This window comes from Puma concolor, chromosome A2 (assembly GCF_028749965.1).
Source record: "Puma concolor isolate L17-30 chromosome A2, mPumCon1.1.hap2, whole genome shotgun sequence".
NCBI classification, from domain to species: domain Eukaryota; kingdom Metazoa; phylum Chordata; class Mammalia; order Carnivora; family Felidae; genus Puma; species Puma concolor.
The window spans coordinates 45,792,675-45,815,373 of record NC_141668.1 but is presented as its reverse complement, the minus strand read 5'-3'; the positions used below and the strand labels follow the sequence as shown (position 1 = coordinate 45,815,373).

Here is a 22,699-nt window from a genome sequence, read left to right as displayed (position 1 = left end):
ACACTTTTCCTGAATGTCTGGTATTTTGTGCTGTGTGTATGTCTCTTTCATCGAGAGCATTTGACTGTAATGCTCTGCTCCTTTTCTTATCCAGTTCCTGCTTGTGTTATTTCCTCTAGGAAACATTTTCTCACTATCTGATTTGATGTTTCTCATTTGTTTCTTTTTTGTTTTTAAATTTGTAAAAGTTTATTTATTTATTTATTTAGAGAGAGCAAGTGGGGGAGGGGCAGAGAGAGAGGGAGAAGGAGAGAGGATCCCAAACAGACTCCTTGCTGTCAGCAGAGAGCCCAATGTGGGTCTCAAACCCAAGAATCCTGAGACCATGACCTAAGCCGATGTCAGACGCTTAACCGATTGAGCCACCCAGGTGCCCCTTGGTTGTTTCTATTGGCTCCCTTGCTTACATCCATTATCCATCAGAGTGTGCCTTGTACATTCTTGCTTGATTTACGTGTCTGTATTGCCCGCTGTACTCTAAGGTCTTTGAGGGGAGTGACCAGTGTAAACTGCTTATCTTTAACATTTAGAATGGTGCTTGAATATAGTAGGTGCTAAATAAATACATATTTTTTTCAGTAATGAAAGAAGTTAGAGTTGAGTCAAATCCTTATAAATATAATTTGCTTCCCCAGTGCAAAATAGGCACTTCTAAGGAGTTACGTCTTTTTTTTTTTTTCTGCTTAGCAATTTACTTGTTTAGTCTGTGAACATAATTAGATTCAGTATGTAGTCTTGTGTTGACTTTCTAGTAAGTCTAATAAGAATTTGAAAGAAGTTTTGAAAGAACAGACTAATCTCTTGAGTTCTTGATGCTTTGAAATTACTACAGGAGATATTTTGTTCTGTCTCCCCAGTGAAACCTCTGTAATTTCTGCAATTTGCTGTGACAACTTATTTTTGCAGAGTTTTTGCTACTTTGAGATCTTTGGAAGCTGGCCTTGGCTCCCACATTTTACTTGTTCTTCTCTTAGACACTCTAATTACCATGTCTCTCCCATTAAATAATTGAGCTCTTGATTATCATGAGGCTAATTATAGATAGCAATAACTGAAAACCATTTACATAAACCCCAAATTGCCCCTTAGAAATTGTTTTAAGTTTTTCATTCTTGGGAAGTCAACATGGAATGGTGGGTAAAAAAAATACCTCATTGTGAGTTGGGAAATTTATATCCTACATTTGATTCTTCTGGGACCTAAATTTTCATATGCAGTATGAGCTAAGTATATCAAAGTATATTGGTATGAATCTTTGCCTTAGGGGCATCTGGCTGGCTTACTTGGTAGAGCATGTGACTCTTGATCTCTAGGTTATGAGTTTGAGCCCCATGTTGGGTATAGACGTTACTTAAAAATAAAATCTTTAAAAACAAAAAACAAACAAACAAAAACAACTGGCAGGTATGAAGCTTTGCCTGAGAGACAATCATGCAGGAAAGGACAAACAAGGCATAATTATTTTTAAAAACTGAAAAATTAACTCCTCAGCACATATGTGCTAAAAATACACAGGTGGTTTGTTTAGTGCCTGACTTAATTCCTGTAAGGGCTTAATACACTGGAAAATCATGGCATAGAATCATGTCTTTTTTCATGTATCAAGGAAGGACTCCAATATCTAGTTTTACTTATGGAAAAATTTGTTGTGTTAAACTTGTTGTTTAGAAAACTTTCTTCTTTTCCATGGGAGAGAATATGTTTGCATACTAGCTTTCTTGGCGTGTCCACACGGAGGGCTCAGTGTCAGGTGGCAGCTACCACCTGCATACTGTATCTTCCCAGTACTTTTGGCGTTGCTTTATTATTTGATAATTAGAAGGAATATGGAAGGGATATTAGAAAACCATAATAAAATTGGAAATAAAAAGTTGGATATATTCTATTATTTGACAGAGAGGGAGAGAGACAGAGACATAGAATCCGAAACAGGCTCCAGGCTCTGAGCTGTGGGTACAGAGCCAGACATGAGGCTTGACCTCAGACGGTGAGATCATGACCTGAGCCGAAGTCAGACGCGTAACCGAATGAGCCACCCAGGCGCCCCTCAAGAGTTTCTTTTCGTAACTGACTGAGCCACCCAGGCGTCCTCAGCTTGTTCGTTTCTTAAAAAAAAAAAAAAAAAAAAAAAAAAAAAGCTGAGGGATTTTATAGGTCGTTTTGGTGAGAATCAACCTTTCTGTTTTTAAGCTATATTAAGTCTTTTAAGATATATCTTTTTAAAGCATATTTTTGCTCAAAATGCCTTCACTTGTTCCACATTCAGGCTTTGTGTTCTTTCTCATATGTAGTCTGAACTTTCCTCCTTTCGTGTTGTTATTCCCTCATGTCCTTCATACTCGATATTCTTTGTACCTACTCTCTAAGTTTAATAGGTTCAAATATTACAAGTGTTTATGTTATAATGTCATAAATTACAAATTAGCTGCAAGAAGTTTTTTTTTTTTTTTAATTGTGGTATAGTTGATACACGGTGTTAACATTAGTTTCAGGTATACCAGTAAGAAGATTTTAAAAAATAAATTTTCATGAGATGAATCACTTAAAATTTATATAATTTTGTAATTGGAGCACCAAAAGTCAGCAAAACAAAACCCACCAAATGAAAAAGAAAGAAAAAAACAAACCATAATAATAATCATAATAAAATAGGACTAAAGGTGAGGGTAGCTTGAAGGAAGTGTTGAGGAGACCAGAGCAAAGTGCACACTGATCTTCAGAACCATAGGAAACACTGTCAGTGCAGGACATGTGTGCAAACTGGGCTGTGAAGGACAGCAGAAGAATGGCGCATCGTGTGCCAACACGTACTCTGCTTTCTTGTGGCTGCGTGGAGGTTCAGAGCATTCAGGTAGCAAAAAAATTGAGTATGAACCAACCTCAGGGTTCTATTGATATCATTTCCTTGCTTCCAAATCACAATATGAATTAATTCAGGTTTCAGAAAACAATCACTGAAGAATAAGCTATATTCCAGGGCCTCCTAGGTGGCTCAGTTGGTTAAGTGTCCAACTCTTGGTTTCGGCTCAGGTCATGATCTTGGCTCAGGTCATGATCTCACAGTCTATGATTTCAAGCCCTTGTCAGGCTCAGTGCTGCTCTTGCAGAGCCTGCTTGTGATTCTCTCTCCCTGTCTCTCTATCCCTCCCTCGCTCTCGCATGCACTCTCTCTCTCAAAATAAATAAATAAACTTAAAAAAAATAAGCTATTCCAGTGTTCCAGATTCAGTTTCATTTTCCATCAATGAAATTTCCCTGATCCTCCTGGCTAGAAACGACACTGCTACTTTTGAATACTAAAGTACTTTATAATTGTCTTATGACACTTATGTCTTCCATGTCATATTATTCTTATCAGGGAGCATGTTTTATTTAAAAAGCCTTTATAGGCTTGCAATTTTTTTGAGCTAATTTCTGGTTTCAATTAATTTGTGCATGCTCTGTAGCACCTCAGATGGTATCCTGCATATAGTAGGTGTTTGAAGATGTTTAATGAATGAATGTCTAGTAAATGAAATACAGTAGAGAAATGAGAGGTAAATAAGAAAGAAAGTAGAACAAAATTGTGCGCTCTCTGCTTTTGTTTTCTGTTTCATTGTTAGTTTGGTAGAGGCACTAAAGAATCTAAAGCTGGTTTAATCATAAGAGTAATTATAATTTGAGGTATCTCTAGCATGAAAATTATTTCTTTTTTGTTTAAGACATCCTTGTCTTCACAAAAACTAATGAGAGAGCCACATCCCTGTTAGATTCTGTAGATATTCATTCATCTACTTTAAAACTCAGATAATTTTAACAATTGGTAACTTTCATCAAGAGATTTTAAATTTTTTCTGAATGTACAAAGTCAGAACCTGCTGACAATAACAACTTCTAAATGGTATCAAATGTGCTCTTGCTATTGAATTCAACCAGGTGTGTCAGCTAATTCCATTTCAACATGAGGAAATAACTATAATAATTTCATATTTAACTTTGTAGATTAAAGGCAAATATCAGTTACATGACATTTTGTGTAGAATTGGCCTCTTTTCCTTTTATATTTTCCTTATTTTATTTTATTATTATTATTATTATTATTATTATTATTATTATTATTATTTTTGAGAGAGAGGTGCTTGTGTGTGTGCATGTGTACAAACGGGGAAGAGGCAGAGGGGAGGAAGAGAAAGAAGATCCCAAGCAGTCTCCACACCCAGCACAGAGCCGGACTTGGGGCTTGATCTCACAATCGAGCTGAGATTAAGTCAGATGCTTAACTGATTAAGCCACCCAGGCATCCCTATTTTTCATATTTGATTCTTTAACACTTAGGTATTATGCTTAGAAAAATAATGAAATGAACCCCCTTCTGTAGTTTTCTGTATTTGAAACACAATTCTTTTAAATACATTTAGCATTTTATATGTGCTGAATGCATAGTCTACTCTAAAAAAAATCATTTGTATGAAGCATCATTTACTATCTATTGTGGGCCACTATGTGATAGTGCATTGCTTCTGATTTGAAGTGAGAAAGCCTGCAGCTTTCTGCTCCTCTGCTTCTCTGCTTATTATCTCTAGGTAACCATGGTCTATTATTTTCTCTTCTCTGGGTTTCATTCTCTTTTTTTTTTTTTTTTTTTTTTGGTAAAGTAGAGGCAGTGTTTTTTCCTCATAAGATTATTGAGGGGATTAACTGAAATGATGTGGTCATACCTCCTAAATATGTTTTGATCTGTCCCCTTCTCTCCATTTCCATCATTTTTCCGTGGGCCACCACTTTCCTCACCTAGACTTAATATATTAACTCCACTCAGAGTGGTTTCTCCACATTGCAGCCAGAAGAGATCTTTGTCAAAGATGAATCACTCCTCACTCCTATACTTAAAAACCTTTTGTGATTTGCCATTGCTTGAGGATAAAATGCACAATTTTTAACAAAGTTTACAAGAGACTCTATGATTTAACTCTGTAATTTCTTGGCCCCATCTTTACCTAATCTTCCTCTGAGCTTTCTTTGTTCCAGCCACTGTGGACTTCTTTATTTCACTGCATGTTTAATACATCTCCTTGTCTTGGAAATATGTAAGCTTGAGGGAGGGACAGGTTTGAGTTGGAGGGGAGGAGTCAAAATCAGGAACTCAGTTGTAGCCATGTTCAACTTCAGCTGTTGTCTGGCCTTCCAAGTGGAGATGTCACGTAGGCTGCTGGATGTATACAGCTAGACTTAGAGACAGTTCTGTCTGGAGATATAAATATGGGAGCTGGCACAAAAAGGGTATTTAAAGTAGTAAGACTGAGTGAGTTCACCAAAGCCAGAGTCTGCCCTTTTTGGTTTGTTTTTTTCCATGTCCCAGGATCTACTTGTAGGTCAGGATTCAGCTTCTGTGCCTTCTACCTTTGTTTTGCTTCCACATGCATATTAATTAACAGCACTATCTTCCAACTGTGCCATAGCACCTGCAATGTTATATCGCAGTTGACCAAATCGATCTCTCTCCATATATCTATATATAGATATCTATATATAGATATATAGCTATTTAATGGCTTCTCAACTTTCCATTATATATACACTATGCTTTAAAAAATATTTCCTCTTTTTCCTACCATTTGGGTTGTTTCTAAATTTCCTAAATAACTGTGGAAGTCGATTACTGTGTAAAAGGCAGTGAACATTTTTAAGGCTTTTGATTTTCTAAAATGAACACTAACAGCATATTTAACAAATTTACATTTACATTGGGAGAGTATGAGAGTTTTTATCTTCGTGTACCTTTTGTAACAGCAGGACTGATTATTAAACACGATGTTTTCTAGTTTAAGGTATTCAATAATCAAATACAGCTTTTTAAAATAATTTTAAAAATATTTCTTTAATTTTGAAATTTTTTCATCTATTGACTTATTTTTGTTAAAATTTTTTTTTTTACTTTTTTATTAAAAAAGATTTAATGTTCATTTATTTTTGAGAGAGAGACAGAGCATGGGGAGGGGGGCGTGGGGATTGCAGAGAGAGGGAGACCCAGAATCTGAAGCACGCTCCAGGCTCTGAGCTGTCAGCACAGAGTCCACTGTGGGGCTGGAACCCACGAACTGCAAGATCATGACCTGAGGTGAAGCTGGACACTTAAGGGACCGTGCCACCCAGGCACCCCTGACTTATTTTTAATTATGAATTGTACATTTACTTTTACCTTTTCATTTTGGAACATAATCTCATTTTCATTGATTTGTAAGATTTTTTTTGTGAGTTCTTTAGATATTAGATGAAACATGTAAGATGGTTTTTATAGGTCAAAAACGAATATTCACAATGTCATAGGTTTCAACTTAAATTATGTAGTTTTCATTGGTTGCCAATGATTTCCCAGTTTGTTTGTCTTTTGTTCTTTTTTACTATATTTTTTAAAACATATAACACGTTTAAAATTTTCTTTGTTGTTTAATTTAGTGATCCTTTCCTTTGTAGTTTTCCTCCATTGCTTTCTTGCAGTAAAAGGTCTTTCCATCCCAAGGGCAGATAAATATTTTTGTAGTTTCATATTTTAAAATTTAACTTTTAAAATCCATCTGGAATTTTGGTCAAATGTATTGTTAAGGCAGGGATCTGTTTACTGAGTGATGAAACAATTACTTTCAGATTCCTGAGCAAACTCTGTTGTTTATTTTCATGCCCCATTGCTAAATACACAAAATTATTATGTGTCCTAGGAATATAACATCTTTGACCTTGGTTCTTCATAAAATACATTATTTTGGTGCCTTGGGTTAGCTGATGTGCTTCAAGGACCAGTAATGTGGGGACCTTAGTTTTGGCGATGTTAACTGTTAAGATATAAGTAGTAGTGTACTCATTATTTGATTTACTTGATGACTTCCTCCAGCATAATATTCCATCATCCACAGAACCTTACATATTAACTCAAATGGATAATATTGTTAAACAAAATGTTCTTTAAGTAGAGAGGTTGTTAAAAAATCTTGATTGTGTTTTTCTTTTTTCTCTTTATACTTAAATTTGGCTTAGTTTTAGGAATGATACATATATTTTAAAATTTGTTCTTTGATTTAAGATACCAAGTGATGACATTACTTATTTCTTAAGTAGTGCTATAGGCCAGAGTCAAAGTGCCTGTTCCATCATAGGTGTTTTAGACAGAAATTCCACTCATTTATTTTAGAATTTTTAGAGCTTATTCTAGTTCCTGTGGAATAAACTGTGCAGTGTTAAATGAATTCATCTGAAGTCTAAATTTCTGTTATTTTATCTAAATTATATGTGGTGAGTCAGATGCGGTTGAAGAAAAAATAAATTGCTTTAAATTTTATAATTTATTGTTAAGACATTCTGGTGACCTTTGTTAAATTCTTCCCATGAGGGAAAGACCAAGCCTGGCTCCTCCTTTTATATTCGGGCAGGTTGAGTGGTAGTAATATATATATTTTTTAGAGTGTGAAGAAAGAAATGTATGCACTACTATTCAAACTCTTTTTCTATCTGGACTCAGAAACTTAATAGGTTTAGATGCATTTTTAGATAAATCTCTTGTGTCAAAATTGTTGATACTTGCTGTGTAAAACAATGGAACAAAATTGATTCAATAATAAGCTATTCAACTTAAAGACCAAATAAATTTGGATACTGAGGGATACTTGTATTGGGTCATACTAGGTTTCATATATTATGGACCACTCAAAGGGTGAAGATAAAATGGAAATACTCTTTTGTATTAAGAAAACTGATGATCTCATTCTCTGAGAAGCCAGCCAAAGATCTTGTCTTTAGTGTTCTAGAGTTTCCTGAAGACTCATTGAGTTTCCAGACCTCAGTGGGGTTGGAGAATGGGGAATAGACCACAGTCATAACTCAGAAGGGACAGAGGGTTGCCCTGTTGAAATGGGCTCCTCAGAACTGGAAGGTAGGATTTCTGTGGCCACTAGGTGGCTTCAGCTGCCTGCAAAGAAAGAGTACAGCTCAGAGGTACTATGGGGTTGCTTTTCACACTATATTTTGGGAAAATAATTTTATGTTGGGAGTGCTTATTTTCTGAGCTAGATTGACAGAACCAGTTCATAAGACTTAAAGATTTTTGAGGATCATATAGTCTCACTTTCTCATTTTAGAGATAACATTTAGGAAGACTTCTCTAAGTTGACTCTGCTATATAGGGGCAGAGCCAGAATTAGAACCGTAACCCTAAGGTCCCTGACTCTTAGTCTAATATTTTAGCTGTTGAGTCTGTGATACCAGTTTATTTTTTGTTTCTCTGAAGTCATACCAGAGGACTATGTGGCACTGACCATGCCTAAATTAAATCCTGGAGAAAGTATATATATAGGAATGTTGTATCTAGAGGGGAGGTAGATGGGGAGGTGGGTAAAATAGGTGATGGGGATTAAGGAGTGCACTTGCTTAGATGAGTGCTAGGTATTGTATGGAAGTGTTGAATTACTATAGTATACACCTGAAAGTAATATTACACTGTATATTAACTTACTGGAATTTAAACAAAAACTTAAAAAAAATGTTAGTTCTAAGCAGAAGTAACCTAAAGAAATAGAGGTAAAATTGAGGCACTTTTTGACTTCTGTGTCAAATATAAGAACTGGATATACATACATAGTATTTAAATTTTTCAAAAAAAATAATAAAAAGAATGTTGTGTTGAAGACAGGTGGTAAAGTGGGTGCTGGTGACTTTATAGGAAAGACAATATCTACTTTAAACCAAGTTAAGCCTTTAGAGTAATGAGCCGACCCCTTGCCATGATCCAAAATTTAGGAGTTTTAAGATTTCATACTTATTCTGAATAAGGCTTAGACTTGTATAAGTCACCCTTTTTTTTTCAGATGAATTTGCAACATTTTTTTCAAGTTATTTTTCTCTCAGATTTTCTGTTAATTTTGATTAATATTTAATCTTTAGAACAGGGTTAGAAATCTTTTTTTAAAATTAATTTATTTTTTAAATTATTTTTAACGTTTATTTACTTTTGAGACAGAGAGAGACAGAGCATGAATGAGGGATGGTCATAGAGAGAGGGAGACACAGAATCTGAAACAGGCTCCAGGCTCTGAGCTGTCAGCACAGAGCCTGACGCGGGGCTCAAACTCACATACTGTGAGATCATGACCCGAGCTGAAGTTGGTCGCTTAACCGACTGAGCCACCCAGGTGCCCCAGAAATCTTTTTTTTTTTTTTTTTTTAAATCAAAGACCATTAGAAAACAAAAGAAAATCAGACAAATTCCTTATGTATCACCTCAAAATGACTTATGACAATGTTGACTTCTTTTTTCTTCTGAGTAGGCTAGGGAAGAAGCAAATTGTGTTCATTTCAATGAAATTCTTTTTTTTTTTTTTTTTTAACGTTTATTATTTTTGGGACAGAGAGAGAGCATGAATGGGGGAGGGGCAGAGAGAGAGGGAGACACAGAATCGGAAACAGGCTCCAGGCTCCGAGCCATCAGCCCAGAGCCTGATGCGGGGCTCGAACTCACGGAGCGCGAGATCGTGACCTGGCTGAAGTCAGACGCTTAACCGACTGCGCCACCCAGGCGCCCCTTCAATGAAATTCTTTTAATAGCAAGTTCAGGAAAACTTAGAACTTTTAAAAATAGTATCCTAGCTTTATGTATAATTTATATATTTGGGCTAGTTTCTAGAGTAAAAAAGAAGGGCCCCTGGGTGGCTTAGTCTGTTGGGTGACTGACTCCTGGTTTTGGCTCAGATCATGATCTCATGGGTTCGTGAGATAGAGCTTCTGTGCTGTCAGCATAGAGCCTGCTTGGGAATCTCTCCCCCCACTTCCCCCCACAAACCCTCTCTGTCTCTTTCTCCTCTCTCTCTCTCTCTCTCTCTCTCTCTCTCAAACTAAATATTTAAAGTAAAATAAAATAAGTGGTGTCATACATTAAAAAAAAAAAAAAGAGATAAGGGAGCCTAATGAAGAAGGAAGAGTAAAAGAATGAGGAGGAACAGAGATAACCAGGATTTGAAGAGTGGTGGAGAAAGAGCCATGAAATGAGAAAATGGGATACTTCTCCCTCAGAGTCGAGAGCAAGAATGACTGTGGCTGCTTGAGTAGCAGTCGTGTAAAGGAAGCTATGGTGGGGTCCCTGGGCAAAGCACAAACACAGGTTCCCAAGGTATAGAGAAGGAAAAGGAAAAGATCAGGGAGTGCATTTCTCTTCAAGGTCTTGGAGGCCTTACTTCACTAGCATTTTTCACCATTTCCCGGATTGTCTTGTCTTTCTTTGCTCCTGTGCCTCAGCCATGGTCTTCACCAGCCCGTAGACCAGCTCTTGATCCACTGTAGTTCCACAAGTGTTCACATGATTATTATGAATCTGCCAAGTGGAAGCTGGAGCGAGGATTAAATGATACAGTTACTTGAAAAGCTCTTGGAGCATGATTTATCATGTTGTTAGGTCCCCCAAATTGACAGCTATTACAAGAATTGTTAAGGTTTTCTTCTCCCCCTGTAAAATGAATCCTAACATTGGGAGTGCTTATATAAATATAAATCATGTTTAAAACATTTGAATTGAGTCTTTGATATAAAACTTTAGAAATAGATATGTGGTCATTTTCTTAATGGCATGTTGAAGCTGAATTGAATAAAAATATTGTTGGTCAAGTCTAAATACACCAAAAATTTGAATTATATCTCATTTTCTCTTTCTCTTTGTAGTGATTTAAAGGGAGTGATAGTCACTCTGAGTGATGATGGTCACTTGCAGTGTTCATACCTGGGGACAGACCCTTCTTTTTTCCAAGCTCCAAAAGTTGAATCTAGAGAACTACACTATGAAGAACTTGATATAGAATTGAAAGAACTTCAGAAAATCATCAAAGATGTTAATAAATCACAAGGTATCTCGTTTGCAATTCTGTATTATGTGATTTTAGTATTCATTATAAAATTTATATGTGGATAATGTTTTGAATATATTAGGTAAATTTCTCCTCCAGGCTTAATTAAAATCATATTTGTAAAAACGCTATTGCTGTTTAGCATACGAGGTCTTTGTACTTAGTTTGTATTTTATAGCTTGTGAAAAAAATATCCTATTTAAGGTAATGTTTTTGTTAGTGTGTTTCAGGGACACTACTATCTAATTTTTTTCTTTAAACTCTTAAGAAAGGAACAAAGTATTTATTTGGGTAGTGGTTTCAGGACATGAGAAGAGCATTATACTCTAGGGTGGTCACTTAGTAACTTCTAATATCCCTGAAAACATTTTAGTTGCTTCTTTTAAAAGAAACCAAAGCAGTACATGAGTTACCACTTGGTTGCTAAAATGGTGGTCATTTGTAGCTTTGCGATATAATTTAGCTCTGCAGTTAATTAGCCATCTAAATGGTGTGTAGCCTGCAGTATGCTGATTTCTAATGAGTCAGAGGCTGATATTTTCAGTTTCTGGGTTTTGAACAACTCAATACTATCTTACTTTGAGATTCACAAGGGTATAATTTTATTGTAAATTAAAAGGAGAAATAAAATACCAATCTTGCAGTTTAATTGGACATGTGAAAAACATTATTTTCAGTTTTCTTCTCACAGTCAGGTAAAAGTATTTTTTAATGAGAAAAAATATGAACTATTTTCACATAAGAAATGTTAAAACAAGTAGTTACAATAAAAACACAGGGCATTAAAAGCCAATCAAAACACCAGAGCCAATCTTAATCCTGATCCAATCACTTTACTAGATTTAACTATTTTTGAGTCTACATTACCAAGACAGATTTAGAGGAATTTAGATAATATATTTTAAAAATATGATTAAAGTCAAATTATTATGCCTTGGCTTCACAATGTCCTTTTAGAAGTTTTGAAAGTAAACCAGTGAAACTTAGGTCTCTTAAGTACCTCTAATTACAGAAAACCTGTTTGTTGTCTACAGCCCCCTGTCAAATGGAGAATGGTTAACATTGGATGTGTCACATTGCAATATACAATTCCCCCCCCCCCCCATTTTTGATACTGGTGTTTTGGGGATTAATGAAATTATAAGTCTCTTTTTGTCATTTAAAAATATAATTGGAGAAGAGTGGCATATATATGAAATGTGAAATTTCCAGAGTTCATTAAATAAATTTAATGTGGCTTTTCACATTAGATTTTGTGTCTTGAGATTTTGCCCTTCCCATAAACTATGTGCTAATGATATTTTGATTAACACTCAATTGTGTAAAAGAGTTCTCAGAAAAATCCTTTACAGCTAAAAGTTTTTTTCTGTGACCATAGTGATACCCTTGAGTGAGAAGGGTTGGGCTACTTTTAAAGTTGTCATTACCTTGATCCTTCTGTGTACTTGAAATAACTGCTAATTAAGCTAGGGATGTGCCCACAGACTTGGTGTAAAGTTCATTATTTACATAACCTCAAATTTTACTTAATATTTAAAGTTCCCTGCCCCTTCTTTGCCATCATTTAGTCGTACCAAAAAAACAAAACAAAACAAAATAAAAAAACCAACAGTAACAACAACAAAAAAACCCAAAGAGAAACTTGTAAGAAAGAGGACTTTTAAAATATACTATTTCCAGATATTGAAAACATTTAGTGTTGTGTAACCTTATATAACTGTGGTATATTTGTTTATTAAAATACCTGTAATTAGGGGCACCTGGGTGGCTCAGTCGGTTAAGGGTCCAACTTCGGCTCAGGTCATGATCTCTCAGTTCATGGGTTCGAGCTCCTCGTCAGACTCTGTGTTGACAGCTCAGAGCCTGAAGTCTGCTTCAGATTCTGTGTCTCCTCTCTCTGTTCCTCCCCTGCTCGTGCTCTGTCTCTGTCTCTCTCTCTTTCAAAAATAAAGGTTAAAATTTTTTTTTTTAAAAAACCTGTAATTATATAAAAGCACCAAATCATTTCATTGCAGAAGATTATGAGAAGTTAAAACTCTGAACTTTTTGATGACCTCATTATTCGTTTAAATGCCACTTATTTTAGTATAGTGACTTTAACTTGCAAAAATAAGTTCACAGTCTTGTGGATTATTTTCAGTACTTAGAGCTTTTTTATTTCTTCAAAGCAAGAGTTTCAGCAAAATTTAAAGCCAATTTAAAGAGTACATTTTGTTGTACACATGGTGTATATTATCTACTGTAATAAAAGTGTTTTTGAAGCTGATTTTATGTGTGTAACTTATATGAGGAATGTATGTTGTAAGCATGAAATTATAGTAATAATTTCTGTATGGCTCATGGGTTTTGAAGCTTTTCATACTCATTAGTGTGAATCCTGCCTAACATTTCTTTTACCAGTAGTCAACAACATCTGTCGGTAGGCACTTTCAAAGACAGAAGTTTCTTATGATTTAGCCAGTTGATCATGTTCTCTGCTGCGGTGGGTGTGAAGGAATGGGTATGGTATTGAGATAGCCTCCTACACAGTTGTGTATTCAGGAAGGGAAAGAGAACAGTAAGAACGTGGCATATAGTTTGTGTGTGTTTTTTAATTTTTTAATGTTTATTAGAGAGAGAGAGAGAGAGAGAGAGAGAGAGAGAGAGAGAGAGCTCAAGTGGAGGAGGGGCAGAGAGAGAGGGAGACAGAGAATCCGAAGCTGGCTCCAGGCCCTGAGCTGTCAGCACAGAGCCAGATACAGAGCTTGAACTCAAGAACTGTGAGATCATGACATTATCCGAAGTTAGATGCTTAACCGACTGAGCCACCCAGGCGCCCTAAGAAAGGGACATATAAATGAAAGTCTGTACCCCATTGGAAATAAGTCTAGGATAACTAAATTGTCTTTACCATTGAGTACTAGAAGTATTTGTGCTTGGTGACCTTGTTGGGAGATGTATTGTTTAGGGCTATGTCTGGCTGCACGTAATACCATACTCAAATAAGGTGGCTTAAACAAGGCAGAGGTTTATTTCTTTCCCATGGAAAAGAAGTCCAGTGATGGGCAAACCAGGGTTGGTTTGGCAATTCCACTGTCATCAGGGACTCTAGTTCCTTCTATCCCAGGGTCATCTATTGGTCCAGGAAGGCTTCTGGAACTCCTGTCCTCACATCTGCAGCTGAGTCAGCCCCCTTAAGGATCTTTCCTGGAAGCCACACCCTGAGCAGCTTCTACTCACATCTTACTGGCCACTCCAAGCTGCAAAAGAGGCTGGGAAATATAGTGTTTCAGCTGAGCACTTTGTTGCTTAGAATAAAATTGGGCTTCCTTTAGTAAAGAACTAAAGAGTGGCTATTGGGTAGGTGGTGAACAGTCTTTTGTACTCTCTGCATAAGGTATGGAAATTCCTACACCGAATATTGCAATACTGGTGGGAATGCCTGATGGCAGTCGTAGGCAGTTCTTCTCTTTGTGAGACAGCTGATTCCTGTGGCATCATCCAAGAACTTTCCATGTTTTTAGTCAGTCATCCTTGGTGAGTGAAGGACGTTTCCTCTCAGGGTCACAGGGTAATTTCGGCAGTTCCAGGTATTATGTGCAAATATGATTTCCAGGGAAAAGAGAGATATTTCTCCCAGGTCTCCCATTTTATTATGGGGAAATAGCTTTCCTAGAAGCCTGTGCCAGCATCCCCCATTTCTAACTTCCCTCACCTCATGTCTGCCAGGATTAAGCCCCACACTTATGCCTAAAACAACAAATGGTCAGGGGAATGAAATCACCATGATTGGATCTGACCAATCCAATGACTTTGAGGTGAAAGTGAATGTCTCAGCAGAATTAGGGCTATGCCACAAAGGAGGAGGAGTGGAAAGTGCATGTTAGGTGGGAGCCAGTAGTTGGTTTTATACACACACACACACACACACACACACACACACACTGTTTTTAAAAAACAGACTATATTGTGTGTGTGTGTATGTACGTACATATATATATTACATATATGTTACACACATATACATGTGCGTACATATTGTTTCCTGTTTATTTAGGATCTCTGTCACTTGTTCATCATATCTCATTGTGCACTGTAAACGTTTTTTTATTTTATTTTATTTTTTTTAATTTTTATTTAAAAAAAAATTTTTTTTTTTCAACGTTTATTTATTTTTGGGACAGAGAGAGACAGAGCATGAACGGGGGAGGGGCAGAGAGAGAGGAAGACACAGAATCGGAAACAGGCTCCAGGCTCTGAGCCATCAGCCCAGAGCCTGACGCGGGGCTCGAACTCACGGAGTGCGAGATCGTGACCTGGCTGAAGTGGGACGCTTAACCGACTGCGTCACCCAGGCACCCCTGTAAACGTTTTTTTAAATTGTGAAATTTTAAGTTGTGAAAAAACCATGAATATGGTGAAAATAATTCTAATCATACTAAAAGGGTAAACTCCCAGATCCTGGGTCCACTAGATTATTTAAAGGTAACCTTTATCAAGAGTGTTTGTGTATTCTTTAAAAAATTTTTCATGTTTATTTAATCGTTTTTACATGAATATGTGCATGTTAGATCCATTGTACTACATTACAATGTAATGTAATTGCTTTCTGTAATTAATAGGCACATCTTGGAGTTCTTTTCTTATCAGTGTATAAAGTTGGATAGCACTTTTACTTATAGCTTTGGGCTTTGGATCATTGCACATTGTTGATAGTCCACCATTTCCCTATTAATAGAAATATAGAGATACAGGTTGTTTTTGTTTTTTTAAAGAATTTATTTTTAACGTTTATTTATTTTTGGGACAGGGAGAGACAGAGCATGAACGGGGGAGGGGCAGAGAGAGAGGGAGACACAGAATCGAAAACAGGCTCCAGGCTCTGAGCCATCAGCCCAGAGCCCGACGCGGGGCTCGAACTCACGGACCGCGAGATCGTGACCTGGCTGAAGTCGGACGCTTAACCGACTGCGCCACCCAGGCGCCCCAAAGAATTTATTTTTAAATGATTTTTTAATTTTTTTTTTTTTTTGAGAGAGAGAGAGACAGAGCATGAGTTGGGGAGGCACAGAGAGAGAGAGGGAGACACAGAATCCTAAACAGTTTCCGGGCTCTAAGCTGTCAGCACAGAGCCCAATGTGGGGCTTGAACTCACAAACTGTGAGATGATGACCCAAGCTGAAGTTGGACGCTTAACCAACTGAGCCACCCAGGTGCCCCTGTTTTGTTTCTATTAGCTACTAGCAGCTGAGAACCTCCTTGAGAATGTCTGTGAGTATTAGATAAATGCTAAGGAGTAGAATTGTTAGGTTACAGGATATATATGTTTTACATTTTGATGGTTCTGACCAACTTACCTTCGAAAAGATTGTACTAGTTTGGCTTCTACCAGCAGTGTTAAGGAGAGGGCATTGACATTCCCAACACTGGGTCACTGGGTCACATCTTAGCTAATAACTTTGAGAAAGATAATTTCTCTTTAAAATATTATAGCCGGGGAAGAATTATCATCAGGTTTCTAATTCTGTAATGTATTAGTTTTCAACTGTGACTATGTTTGTGGGATTGCTTTTTGATAATATGATAGAGAGAAACCTTTTTTTTAAACTATATACACAGGTTTACTTTATGATTAAATATTATTTTTCTTTTTAAATTACAGGTATCTGGCCCATGACTGAGAGAGAAGATGACTTGAAAGTTTCTGCCATGGTTTCTCCTAAATTTGATTCAGTGTCTGTAGGTTTATTTGCAGACTTTAAAAGGGTTTATGGTAGTGTTGGACTCTGCTGATTTGGGATCAATGTGTATTGATTCAAATTTCTGGTCCCAGATAGAAACTTTAAGGAGGATAACAACTTTTAGTCTTTATTATTTTCTGGAACAAACATTTCCAATCTCTTAGTGAGGAGTTCCTTAGGCAGGATTTTAGTCTAAAAAAGGGGTAGGAAGGGGCAGAGATAGAAGAGCTTTTCTTACTCTACTTAAAAAAAAATTTTTTTTTTAGTGTTTATCTATTTTTGAGGGAGAGAGACAGAGACAGAGTGCAAGCTGGGAAGGGGCAGAGAGAGAGGGAGACACAGAATTCAAAACAGCTCAGCTGTGCTGAGCTGTCAGCACAGACCCTGACACAGGGCTTGAAGTGACAAACTGTGAGATCATGACCTGAGCTGAAGTTGGACATTTAACCAACTGAGCCACCCAGGCGCCCCATTTAATCAACTTTTTTAAAAAACTTTTTCAGTACCAGAATATTGAGATAATCGCAATCCAGGTGAATAATACTGACCACACAAGAGATAATGTCTATGAAAGGCCTAGCTCAGGGTTTGCTAATTTACAGTCTGTAATACATTATAGTGGTTATGTTGGTGGGGGGGGGGGGGAAGAGGGGTCTTTGTGTGTTAGTTTAACAGTAAACAGTTGGACCAGGAATTATTTTTCCTTATTTCTATCTGTGTGACCCAAGGCAAGGTATTTAATTTTCTTAGTGTCAATTTTTCTCAGCTGTAAAATGGGAATAATAATAGAATCTACTTTGTTGAATTGTTATGATAATTAACCCCCACAGCAGCAGCAGCAGCATCATCATCATCATCATCATCAAATTACATTTTAGTTCTAGCATTATCATTATCATCACTACCACCACCCCACCATGCGTTCCACTAGTCTTGTCCACTGCCATATCCTTAGTGTCTGTCACATAATGAGTGCTCAGTGTATTTTGCTATATAAATGAATGGAGATGAGAAACCAGAAGCATGAAGGAGGGCCTGTCCTTTGTTGTGTTGCCCCATCTCCTTGTTTAGTTTTCTGTAAGTACTCGTTAGATTATAATTGATTAGGTCTCACTGCCTGCAGTTTGGGCAAATCTGTTAAGTTTATCTTTGTCTAAACCAGAAGTTAATCAATTTTGGCAAGTGATCAAACTCACTGGTTTTTACTGTATTAGGAGTTCATGTCCTATAATTTTACCTAGGAAATGACTTCGATATTTAGATATCAGAGCATAATATAGTAAGTACTTGTCCTAAGTTTTCAAAGATTAATCTTAGTATAAAGAGCCAATCCAAGCAGTGACAAAAATCACGTTAACATTGCCATAATATAGTAAGTTGGGTATACTTAAAAAAAAAAAAGTACTATATATGAAAGAAACATTCACCCAGCTGAGTCACATAGTAGAGGCACTGTTTTAAACATTGGCTATTCAGCACACACCATTTCTCACTCTACCTGAAGGGTGTAGTCTAAGTGGAACATTTTTGCTTAGTTAGCTGACGAATGTACACACATTTTCTTGCCTTGGAAATGATTCCTATTTTCCTTTGGGCAACTTACATAATTTTTTCTAGGTTCCCTTAAAACAGGCTCTTTGGTAGGAGGAATTCCCTTTCCTTTCTTTAGCAACTTTTGATCTTTGTAGGAAAAGGCCTTAGGTAATAGCACTATATTGTAATGTATATTTCCCTATTGGTAACTCAGAGTGCTGTTTCCTCTTAACTAGGTGTCTCTTTCCAGTTTCTTTTTCTGTGTCTTACTGTTTTTTTTTTCTTAAGAGATTCCTGAGAGTATCATGTTCATCCCATTGGAAAACACTAGCCCAACGATTTATGTGGCTATGGTGCCATGGTGTCTTTGTGTAGCTATTTCTCTTTGGCTATAATTTTTTGTTCCCAAAGGACTGCTGTCCTTGAAGTATCTGGGTGTTTAGACATGGATTGAAAAGAGCAAGAAGCAGGAGAATGTTGGTTTCTCTTCTAGATCTGTGGACAGCTAAAAGTAAAACATTTCCTGGATTTTAGGTTTTACTAGAGCACAAAGCTTGGCTAAATATTTTATTTTGTCATTATTTCAAAGCACACATCTAAAAAGTAATATAATTTATAATACAATGAGGTCTTTTATAGAGGAGACAAGCATTGCTATTCTAGCTTCTGGATTGAGAAGATGGATCAGAGTTCATATATGGTTTTCTGTGGAATCATACATAGAATATAGTCTCCCAACTCTTTTTATAATAAAGCAGTAGCGAGCCTGATGTGGGGTTCAAACTCATGGACTCATGAAGTCATGAACCATAAGATCATGACCTGAGCTGAAGTCAGATGCTCAATCAACTGATCCACTGAGTCACCCTGAATCTCTCAACTGTTAATTATGCTGGTACCCATTACACTGAAGCAATCCCTGTTGCCTAGTAGTGGATTAGTTTTTCTTAGTAAAACAATTTCAAATAAGTTAACTAAAAACACAATGGATCTATTCATTGGTTGGATTAGTGATTTTATGATCTTAATTGTTCCCCACAAGTGGGTATTATTAGAAAATGTTACCCCTTGTTCTTATTCTGTTATCGAGTGAGCATTTTTTCCTCTCAATCTAGAACTCTAATGTATAAATTATAACTTATAAGGAAATGTTTGCTTCATTATATTATGCTCTGAATTATTTAAAAGGTAGGATCAAGTAACCCAGGCTGATGCTCAAAGAGTGACCTAGTTTATGATATGAGCTCATAAACAAATAGATTTATTTTCTAGGTGTAAGGCCGCTGAAGCTTTATATCATTAGTTATATGTCTTAGATACATATTATTAGTATTTTTTAATTTTTTTAATGTTTATTTTTGAGAGAGAGAGTATGATCAGGGGAAGAGCAGAGAGAGAGGGAGACACAGAATCCATAGCAGGCTCCAGGCTCCCCACTGTCAGCACAGAGCCTGATGCAGGGCTCAAACCCATGAACCGTGAGATTATGACCTGAGCCAAAGTCGGACGCTTACAGGACTGAGCCACCCAGGTGCCCCATGTATTAATGAGAATAAAACATACCTTTGGCAAGTTGAAAATACAAGGACCGGGGCACCTGGGTGGCTCAGTCGATTAAGTGTCCGACTTCAGCTCAGGTCATGATCTCACGGCTTGTGAGTTCGAGCCCCGCGTCGGGCTCTGTGCTGACAGCTCAGAGCCTGGAGCCTGTTTCAGATTCTGTGTCTCCCTGTCTGTCTCTGACCCTCCCCTGTTCGTGCTCTGTCTCTCTCTGTCTCAAAAGTAAATAAACATTAAAAAAAAAATTAAAAAGAAAATACAAGGACCTAAAAAGAATGGCATAATGCTTATCTGTGAAATACAAGGAACCCTTCTGCATAATATAAAGAATGAATTAATAGAATTAGTTTCAACATTTAAGTAAATTTGGCGAGAGAGTGGTTTGACAAAAATACTATTGACAAAATATGTGACCTTCTCTTTCCTTTTTTGGAAAAGGTTTTTATCAGTTCATTACTTTGCAGTTGAAGGCATTCAAAAAGCCACATTGACCCTTTTAGTCTGCCATTAGAGTGATAAATCCTTTATTGTTCCCTATTTTGATGGTGGGAAGTATATATTGCACCCATTGTGTTTACTCATTGACGGACGTGTTAATTTGAATCCATTCTTTCCTCTCTTCTTTTCTCAATTCTGTGTTTACAGCAAGCTGCTGATGTTGAAGTGGGAACTGACCTTGTCCCTTCAGTCACAGTGAAGGTATTGTGCCATGATTCTAGACTATAATGTGCAAACAATGTTACACATTTCATCACATCTGTCAATGTTGGCACTCTATAAGTAGCTTTTGGAAATGTAAAACAAGCACTTGAAATTTGTACATTTTCCTTAGCTTTGGGTAGCAAAGATAACCTTTATTGTTTCCGACGAATATAAAACTGACAATTGTATTCATAGTAGTGTTATGTAATATTAATAATTCTTATGACTTATGCTTACTATTACATTTAAATGATGCAGGGCCTTTTTTCTGGAAACAAAATTAACATTTTGAATATGTTAAAGGACTTGTGTCATGTGCCTACCATTTATGATAGACCAACCAGTTGATTGCATCATTATATATATTTTGGGGGATTATATGAATGCTAATATCTTTCTTGTATGTGTAATTATGTGTGTGTTTGAGAAGAATTTCCAGTCATCTACCTGGCATAGCATTAGCTTTAAATGGATGTATTTATAGCAAGAAAATATTAAATGAAGAAGCCACAAAGTAGGGTAGTGACAAATTGATAGTACTAAAAAAATAGAATATGAAGGATGTGGTTTTGGTTAAAATTTTTAGTCCTGTCGTTGTAGAATTTTAGAACTAGAACTCAAATGTAGAACCCTCTTAAGGCATTTAGATTAAAGTGTGGTAATCAGTCAGCACATTATTAAGCTGAAAATATTTATCACTGCCCAGACGTTGGAGCCAGGAAAAGTTGTGGATCTTGGCGATTTGCTTAGTCAAAACTTGGACGGGGCTTTATATTTTCTTAGATTATGGGTTGCTGTCCTTGGAGGAGCTTGACAGGGCACCAGGCTTTACCAATTGTGTTCGCTTATACTGGACCCAGCGGGTGGCCCAAGTGTGGGGATCTTTGGTAGAAGTTGAAGGGAGCCCAATCTTGTAACAGTTTCCTAAGCTAATTTTTTTGGATTCTTGCCACTGGAAACAAGGGTGGTCTTTCCCCAGTTCTCCCTCCCCCGTATCCAATCAAAGCCTCTATCTCATTAATACTTTTGAGTCTGGAAAAGTATTAGTGGCAAGAAATCAAACACTTAAGAAAAAAAAAAAAAACCCTGCAGAGTTCCAGGAATGATCTATAGACTTTTGTGTAGAGAAACTTTTTATATCTATCTACTGATACTGTTCATACACACACATAATAATTTAGGAACACACTATAAATTGCAAAAAGAAATCTTGTACTTAAATCAGATGACGTTGCTCATGCTAATTCCACCCCCTCCGCCCCCCCCCCCCCCCAACTACTAGTTATTGCTATAAGTAAATACACCTTTCTCTCCCATGCAGTTCTTAGGCTTTAATGTGTAATAATAGCCATCTTAAAATGATGGTATGACACCACTGGAAAATTCTCCTTCGTTAGTGGAAGTTAAACTGTATTTGAGAATGACTAAGTCTCCACTCTTTTCCTTATTGCCATTATAAGAGTATGAGAAAGAACATAACACATGAGGATTGCATAAAATCAGCTGGGCTTATACAGCAGACACAATGACTTCCTGATTCTGTCTGACAGTTTCTATACAAATTTTGCTATAAATCTCTCCTTATAGCCTTTTATAACAACAGCAGCCAAGATATATAACCATGCAAGTTTCCATCATAATAAATCCTGTTAATTGAGAAAATTTTTCCATCCGTTCCAAGTGAATGAAGATGTGGCTACCTTGAGTATGTGTGCATGATGCGTGACCGTCTATTCCAACTAAGGCAGAGTGGTTGCTCATACCTGGCCTTTGGAGTCATATTTATATATCTAGGATAAATATTTGGTATTGTATTTCCTAAGGATGATATTTCATTTTGTTAGAATCAGAAAGCAACATGGAAAATTCTTGTATTAATGTTTTATATTTTCTCCTTAATATTCTGTAATTATTTTTCTCTTAAAATATGAGGTTTATGATCTAGCCAAGCCTTTAACTCTTTTTTTTTTTTTTTTTTTGGCTCAAACACAGGTCTTCTTTGTTCCTCTAGGTTTTTTGTTTTTTTTTTTTTTTTTTTTTTTTTTTTTTGTTACACATCTCCTTGATTCACATTTGAAAGTGCCTAGCCCATTGTTGGGATTTAATAAATCTGTGCATTAGAGATATCATGATCTTGCTAACAATGTAAAATTGTGTGATCATTGTCTAAGTCCACATTGTTATGCCAGGTAGAGTCAGAATGTCTGTTTTCTTACAAGTGGCTTATTACTACTTTAAGGATTTTTTATTTTCACTTTTAAAACTAAGCTCTTATGATACATTCCTGGTGATGGTTTTCAACTCTCTTGCACATATTGGCTTGTT

At 36.5% G+C, this 22,699-nt stretch overlaps 1 protein-coding gene across 12 annotated transcripts in view; it reads left to right on the top strand.

Annotated features, from left to right (window-relative positions):
* BBS9 (Bardet-Biedl syndrome 9) overlaps positions 1–22,699 on the top strand; it is a 454,270-nt gene that overhangs the window by 172,906 nt on the left and 258,665 nt on the right. For all 12 annotated transcript variants that reach the window (XM_086692905.1, XM_086692893.1, XM_086692922.1 and 9 more), the window contains 3 exons: positions 10,678–10,859; positions 16,501–16,577; positions 20,318–20,371. In XM_086692905.1, the coding sequence (XP_086549031.1) occupies positions 10,678–10,859; positions 16,501–16,577; positions 20,318–20,371 (313 nt within the window). The remainder of the gene's footprint in view (positions 1–10,677; positions 10,860–16,500; positions 16,578–20,317; positions 20,372–22,699) is intronic.